General features: G+C 39.2%; 1 protein-coding gene across 1 annotated transcript; it reads left to right on the plus strand.

Moving 5' to 3' along the window:
* Window positions 1-325: 325 nt before the first annotated feature.
* LOC122944258 (2-epi-5-epi-valiolone synthase-like) lies at window positions 326-4,188 on the plus strand. Its single transcript, XM_044302493.1, has 5 exons — window positions 326-516; window positions 1,462-2,089; window positions 2,732-2,965; window positions 3,257-3,509; window positions 4,091-4,188. Exons 1-5 carry the CDS (start codon window positions 326-328, stop codon window positions 4,186-4,188), a joined length of 1,404 nt encoding a protein of 467 aa, XP_044158428.1.
* Window positions 4,189-8,453: the final 4,265 nt, after the last annotated feature.

Raw genomic sequence — 8,453 nt, forward strand, 5'->3', positions numbered from 1 at the left:
CCAGACCAGAATGCAATGTTAGATAATAAGGGGATGTCCTTTGGGGAGTAAATTGTCAGTGACTATCCCTTACACAACGTGTCACTCTGTTTAGCTTCATGGTTTTTTCCTCACCCTTTCGAAGTTACACAACAGAAGTTTTATAAACTATAAGCAGGTGAGATGCTCTAAGGACACTCCCCCGTAAAGCTACTGGCTGCTTAAAGGCTATAAAAACATCGAATTTTCGGAAGGACTCACAGAAGTTTGCAGAATAAAAGCTTCTACTACTACTACTATTACTACTACTACTACTAAAAATCTACTACTACGGAAACCTACAGAGATGCCTGCAGGAGATCTGTACAGCTTTACCCATGTAAAAGGGGCAACCAAGGCTGAAACTGACAAAAAACGGGCCACGCATAGAGAATGCCAGCTCATCCAGGTGAAGAACACTTGGTGTTGTGTGGAAAGTGGGCAAGAAATTCCAACAACTTGGAATGAAGATCAAGTGGTTGTTTCCCAGGCCAAAATGTAAGTGCAAGGGCAAAAATGTATGCTGTGATGCAATACTGATCTGATTTGAAGATTTTCTAAATTATATATTCCACTTATTTGTTATGTTCTTTTGTATTCACTTAAAATCAAGACTCAAATTTGGATTTGAAGATTAGATTTTTCGATTTTTTACATTTTATGAACTATTTCGTGTCATTGTTTTATTTCAGAATCAATGCTAAAATATTGTTTGGAGATTATGAAATACAAAAATTAAAAAAAGAAATCACTTGGCATGTTTATGTTTGAGTTTTTAATTTTATATTTGTAATTATAATCAGTTATATACTGAAAAATAGCAAAAATAAATGTTCCATTGCAATAGCCACAATCGATCCTCATGGGTTTTGTGGATGCAAACACTCTGAACATAAACCTTTGCGGAAGCAAAACCCAGATGCAAAACCCATTTTTTGCACCCACAAAATGTACACGATGTGCCAATAAGACTTCGTTATTACTATCAAAATCAAAACCGAAATTTCAATATGAAAAGAATGATATTATTGATAATATTTATTTTAGAATAAGAGTTAATGCTGATAAATGGTAACATTAAATAGAAATTCTTATATTCTATAAGTCTTTTGTTTGTAAATTGCTATGTGGATAAAAAAAAGTTTTCTCTTCACACATTTTTCTGTAATTGATATTTAAATTTAACTTGATACTTTGAACCAAATAACCTCTTGCTGCGGGGTAGAGGTAGAACTTGATTATCCAGTTCTTCAGCTACAGGAGAAATGTGATCTTCTAAGTCAATTGATATACAAATTATATTGGACAGTGAAAGAAAAAAAAATAAGAATAATTTGAACCCATCTTATACATTTTTTTTTGTCCAAAACTATCTAAGAAATCCTTGCCAACTAGTAAATTGTTTTCAGCATCAGGATTATTTTTCTTTCTTTTCCTAAACAGAAGCGAGACTACAACGGAGTCTGGTGTCTCCTGGACCGTGAAAGCACCCATTTACTTCCGTTATAAAGTGATAGAAACCCAAAATCTCCTAGATCCCAATAACATGACCCTCCTTTATGGCCACGTGTTTGAGTCACAAGAAGTTGAGGTTTACCAAAAGAAGATCCAGAAGCGGTTCGTTGTGGTGGACATGGCTGTGGAAAAGTTATATGGCTCCAAAATTAGAAAGTATTTTGAGACCAATAACGTCACTTATAAAATCCTTGCTCTGGAGACAACAGAAGAAACCAAGTCAATGGAGCTTGTTTTGACCATACTTGAAGAAGTCCTAAAATTTGGAATTGACAGACGCAATGAACCAATCATAGCCATCGGAGGTGGGGTTTGCTTAGATGTTGTTGGTCTTGCTGCCTCTCTTTACAGGCGTCGAACGCCATACATTCGAGTTCCCACAACTCTTCTGTCCTATGTGGATGCCAGTGTGGGTGCAAAGAATGGAGTGAATTTCTGCAACTGTAAGAACAAGCTGGGAACCTACGTTCCTCCGGCGGCGACCTTTCTTGATAGATCTTTCATTCAGACTGTCCCACGACGTCATATTTCCAATGGTCTTGGAGAAATCTTAAAGGTGAATACATGTTTACTGAATATGTATTTTTAGATGCAAGTGATACATGTCCTTGACTTGAGGGGGAACAATTAGAACTAAAATTATTTAGCAAGGAAGCAAACAAGTATTTAAAGGGAATCTGCATGTGTGTTTGGCGGCTGAAAGCATCTGTGTTGGTCCCATGTTCATATGTGCCCACATTGCTGAGAAAAATTATGTTTTGACATATGCAAATGTGCATTTAGGAGCAATGGGGGTGTTGCCATTACACCTAGAGGCTCAGCTCTCTCTCTCTCTCTCCACTTTGATTGACACGGCAGTTGTGATCATGTTCACACTGCCTGGTTCTGTCAATGAAAGTGCAGAGGACGCAGCAGTTGTAGAGAGAGCAGAGCCTCTAGGTGTAAAGGTAACGCCCACGTTGCTCCTACAGGATAATTTGCATATATTAAAACATCATTTTTATCAGCAATGCGGGCACATATAAACATGGGACCAACACAGATGTCTTCAGCTGCCAAACTCACATGGAACAGGTCAGTCAGTGTCATAGGTACAAATCTGCTGACAGATGCCCTTTAAATGGGGGGGGGGGGTTAAAGAATGCTTCAATTAAAGCATGTATGTGTATACTCAAAGATATCGAATTTTGTCTTTCAGATGGCTTTAATGAAACATAAAGGGCTATTTGAGCTGCTGGAACAACACGGAAAGTTTCTTTTAGACACTAAGTTTCAATCCAGGAATGGTCTTGCTAATCATGGCGATGCTGCCCTAACAACCACAAGAATAGCCATTCAGACAATGTTGGAAGAGCTGGCTCCTAACCTGTGGGAGGATGAACTTGAAAGACTGGTGGATTATGGACATGTCATAAGCCCAGAGCTTGAAATGGTACATACTATTAATAAAATATATTACAATATAACTGTATTGAATTTAAAAAAATCGGGTATTAAAGGGTATTTCTGGACTAGAAAACGATTTTCAAATACACTATAAGAGAACATAATAGATCAGGGGGTCCCATTATCAAATTGCGAAGTGCAGATACTGACTACAAAGAATGTTTCTTGTGCTGCAGAAACTGGAACATCTGTACATTGCATAAACAGCCCATTGATTTCATTAAAAAACCTACTTAGGAACCTACATATGCACATAATGCTACATTTTTCTTTCCAGAAAGTCCTTCCAGCTCTAATGCATGGAGAGGCCGTGAACATTGATATGGCTTTCATGACATATGTCTCTTATGAAAGGGGATTTATCACAGTTGAAGAAAAAAGACGTACAATACAGTGCATGAGAACCTTGGAGCTTCCGGTCTGGCACAAGGACTGTACCCTGCCACTCATAAAGAAGGCATTGGTAGAGAGGTTCAAACACAGTGGTGGAAAACTGCGGCTTCCTCTCCCTACTGGACTTGGAACTGCAGGTAAGGTACCTCATTATGGTTGGAAAACTCTAGCAAGACCATAATATGGGTACAATAAAGCTTCTTTGAGATGACCAGAGGGCTTGTTCTCCAATTCACAGATGTGTCCTTCCTTAACGTTTGCTCTTGTCTCCGAGAAGAACGTTAAGAGATGACCAGCTTTGAAAAAGAACATAATTTTATGATACCCTGTCAGGAGTTCTTTATATGTAGCCACCTAGTGGCCGTGATGTACATTTCAGCCTGTCAATTGTTTTGTTGGCATGTTATGATAATGTATTAAATTTATATTGTGAGAAATCGCAGTCCTTGACAAGATTTTCAGAAAGGTTACAGTGGACATATCTGTAGATCGGAAGTAAGCAAACTGAATATCAAATCATGGGTGATCATCTCAAAAAGCTTGTCTTATGGAAAGTTTTCAATAAATATCATATATCATAAAATGGTTATATGTCTTGTATACTCTCCATCATGACTGACCTCGAATATCATAAGCTATTCCAACCATGTAGTTTTTGGTTTTTATTGGGTTTGTTGAAGCTAACATTTTCTGATTGTCTGAGTTTTTATATCCGCAGAAATCTTCAATGAACTAAAAGAAGAAACCATGAAAAGAGCTTATGAGAACTGGACAGAAGAATGCCAAGGGTTATCAACGCAGATCAAGATTTCATGAGTTGCACAAAAATCTGCAAGAATATTTCTATGGGACTAAAGTTTTAAATAGTCATAGTTAGTAGACTGTAGAGGAGCAAAATGCATAGCTTGCCCTTCTCATTTTGGGAGTTTTTGGAATGTCTAATTAATGAAATGTGATTATCAGTAACAGTGGCGTACATAGGGAAGTAAGGGCCCCATAGCAAGGATCAAACCAGGCCTCCTACACAGGACAGAAGGGTTTCTGCCTAAACCCTTTTTCGATGACCCTTGGGCCATTTTTTCACTGCCTCATTTGCTAAAAGTTGTTCCTTTAGAGCAGGGGTGCACAACATTTCCTGGTTGGGGGCCACATTGCCAGACTGAACCAATGATGAGGGCCGAAATTAAAATTTAAAGGTGTATTAACAACTGAAATATTGTACTTATGGCATATTGAACACACATTATGTACCATTAATGTCTAGTTACACTTCCAGGACTCCCATCTAATGGGAGAAATACATGAAAAATACATGTGAGCAGCTACAAGACATAGGCATACATGTCTGTTACCAGATGGTTTGGGGCCGCACAGAATGGTATCAAGGGCCGCATGTGGCCCCCGGGCCGCAGGTTGTGCACCCCTGCTTTAGAGGGTAGAGTCCTGACCAAGTTTTCACTACCAGTAGAAGAGGAGATAATCCCAACTAAGACTGGGCCCCCTCTTGCCCTGGGCCCAATAGGAGTCGCATGGTCTGCCGCTATGGTAGTTACGCCCCTGATCAGTAACAACTTGTAATTATATTGTAAAAAGCTGGGAATATGTTAATACAGAACATGAGTTCTGCAAACTGTGTCTATATATGATATAGGGAGAAGACAAATGTTGACTATGTACAGTAGAAAGAACTGGCCCCCAAAAATTGGAAGAAGTCTTCTTATGACTAATGGGATGTTTGATCACCCCTAGTGATATGGACAAAGGTCCCTTTAATTTAGATTTTTTTTTTATCAAGCCATGGAAGTCTACTTTCTATGCCAGCATAGGGACTGGCTTAAGTAAGAAATAGTCAGTAATACACTTATCTTTTGATAGAAACCAGTTCCTACAATTGTATCTATTGTATATGGAAGTTTCGAGAAAATAGAAATGTCTTAAGGTATGGGACACTGTATTATTTTTGTAGTGAACTCCATTGGAATGTGGTTTTGTAAAGACGGTTGTAAATGCTCTTGTAAAAGATATTTATTCTCTACAAATAGAAGTATACTGTGATAGGCTGAAAGAAACAGTATTTTAAACTGTAGAATTTCCCTCAAATATTGAGGATATATGGAGAAGGTTCTATGAATACCGACTAATGTGGAGGGCACGATGAGAACAACTGACCCGATCACAAAGTGGTCATCTGATGGTCACATCCAATCATGTGCTTTGTTCTTTGATGAGAACAGTTCTCTATTTCTGTGTTCTGTTTTTGTTTCTTTTTGTATGTTCCACATGAAGTCACAAAATTACCCTACTGTGTTTGAGGTCTTGTTTATGGGAAAAAACACACTCCCATTTTGGAACCATTTCACGTACCAAGTACAATGCCAGGCCTAAAGTGGCAATACAAATTTGACTTGGGGAGGCCAAACTCACCAACCATTTAATGTATATGAAATGTTTGGCTAACATCCGTTCCGCATTTGTTGGCGGGAAGAGGGATTGGGCATGTTGAAACTCAACATACCTAAACTTTGTTCTCATGTGGGATAAGCTGGTAGAGCTGTATTACCCTCTCCCCCAAAAAAATCATGCTCAACAGAAACTATCTAGCATGTGTATGGGAAGTTTGTTGGGAATAAGTCTGATCTGATACATCTGCACAAAATGTTTCAGTACGGGCCAATTCTTTGGTCAATTATGGCAGAACCTAGGACTTTCTTTTTCTCAACTAAGATGTTTACATAAGTCACATGTTATCTTCAGTGGGTGTCTAGTCGAAGATGGGGTGTGTTAATATCATTAGTATTATTTTTTACTGTTTTTCAAAGGATGGGTTTATTTTGTTCACAAAAATAAAGATTTGCAAATGGTTTTGTGTTTATTTTATTACCCAGTTTAATGGATCGTGAAAGAAAGCCCACAATGGGCTATGGTTACACCTGGCACCAGGGGAAAAAAAGATAAGCCCCTTTTTTATATCAGGATATCTGATCCTTTAGGCTGAGTCTACATGATGATATTGGCTGTGACCAAGATCGCTGTGTAGCACTGCAGCCATTGAACTGAATGGGTTCACATCATGTCTCTCAAGTTGCTGCTTGACTATGACCCAAAATTGCAAAGAATCCTGTAGGGCCTGTTATATGGTCCTGAACCAGTTACAATGCAATGACAATGTGGCTCTTAGCTTGGTGTCAACTGTCAGTTAATGCCAAGATGCCAAGATTTGTCTCTAAATTTTATTTCCATCCTACAGGGTGGGCCATTTATATGAATACACCTTAATAAAATGGGAATGGTTGGTGATATTAACTTCCTGTTTGTAGCACATTAGTATATGTGAGGGGGGAACTTTTCAAGATGGGTGGTGACCATGGCGGCCATTTTGAAGTCGGCCATTTTGAATCCAACTTTAGTTTTTTCAATAGGAAGAGGGTCATGTGACACATCAAACTTATTGGGAATTTAACAAGAAAAACAATGGTGTGCTTGGTTTTAACGTAACTTTATTCTTTCATGAGTTATTTACAAGTTTCTGACCACTTATAAAATGTGTTCAATGTGCTGCCCATTGTATTGGATTGTCAATGCAACCCTCTTCTCCCACTCTTCACACACTGATAGCAACACTGCAGGAGAAATGCTAGCACAGGCTTCCAGTATCCGTAGTTTCAGGTGATGCACATCTCGTATCTTCACAGCATAGACAATTGCTGATAGATAAGACTACTTCCTGATCCACCCAAACACTCCTGATGAACATAATCGTGCATCTCTGTAGATGAAGGTTCTTGTAAGGCATGTAGACACTGCTTCCAGTTACCACTAAAGATGAGCCAATTTCTTAAAATTTGAATTGTGTCCGATTCAGCTGAATTGGCCATCTGAATTTGCCTTAAATAAAAAGTGCCTTAGTTGCCTGGAAAAGTCTCTCTGCCTTTTATTTTCCAGAATCAAATCACACAAAATTCAGTTTCATTAAAATCAGAACTTTTATTTTTTTTAAACATTTGGATCGAATTTCAGAATTTTATCTACTCACTCATCTCTAATTACCACCATATGATCCAGACTCCAAAGGTGACATCATTAACTTAAAGGGTCATTTTGGGAGTTAAATACCCTGAGGATAGATCATTAATAACTTATCAATGGGAGTCCATCTCCTGGCAGCCTCACCAATCAGCTGTTTGATAGGGACTCTTCATGGTATACAGTATAAGCACATCGCCGTACATTGTATAGTGGCTGTGCTTGGAATTGGAGATAATCTCATTCACTTGAATGGGTGTGAGCTGCACAAAGATATGAAATATGGATTTGATGTCACAGGCCAAGAAAGAAGTTACAGCTCCCCCCTTTCAACAGCTGATCTTCAGGAGTCTGATCCCCATCGATCAGATTCTAAGGACATAATACTGGAAAACTCATCTTGATCATTATTAGAGATGAGCGAATTTCTCAAAAATTCGAATCTGCCGGTTTGCCGAATTGTACAAAAAAAATTGGTTCGATCTGAATTTATTTGTGGCAAACCGCGTTAAAAAATACAGTGTATTCATTACACCATAAAAGCCACATTTAAAGTGCCTTTATGTTCAGCCACTTTCCTCTGGTGGAGTAGAGAAGTCAGGGGGCAATCCAGGCCTTGTTCATTTTTATAGGAGTCAACCAGTCAGCATTTCCAGTTGACAGGCAGATGCGCTTATCTGTTATAATGCCCCCAACAGCACTAAATACAAGCTCTGACAAAACACTGGCAGCAGGGCAGGCCAGCACCTATAAGGCGTACCGCTAGTTCGTGCCACATGTCCAGCTTGGACACCCAGTAGTTGTAAGGCACACAGGGATCACTGAGGACGCTGACACGGTCTGCTACGTACTCCTTCACCATCTTCCAAAATGTTTCCCTCCTTGTGACATTAGGCCACGCATCAGGTTGAGGGTGCTGGCGGGGTGTTAAAAAACTGTCCCAGGCCTTGGAGAGTGTTGCCATGCCTCTGTTGGAACTGCTGTGTGTTCCCCTTGTCTCACTCCTCGATTGGCCGAGGAACTACGGACTCTGCCGCCAGCATTTTCAGCTGGAAATT

Source organism: Bufo gargarizans, chromosome 7 (assembly GCF_014858855.1).
Source record: "Bufo gargarizans isolate SCDJY-AF-19 chromosome 7, ASM1485885v1, whole genome shotgun sequence".
In the NCBI taxonomy this organism is placed as follows: Eukaryota; Metazoa; Chordata; class Amphibia; order Anura; family Bufonidae; genus Bufo; species Bufo gargarizans.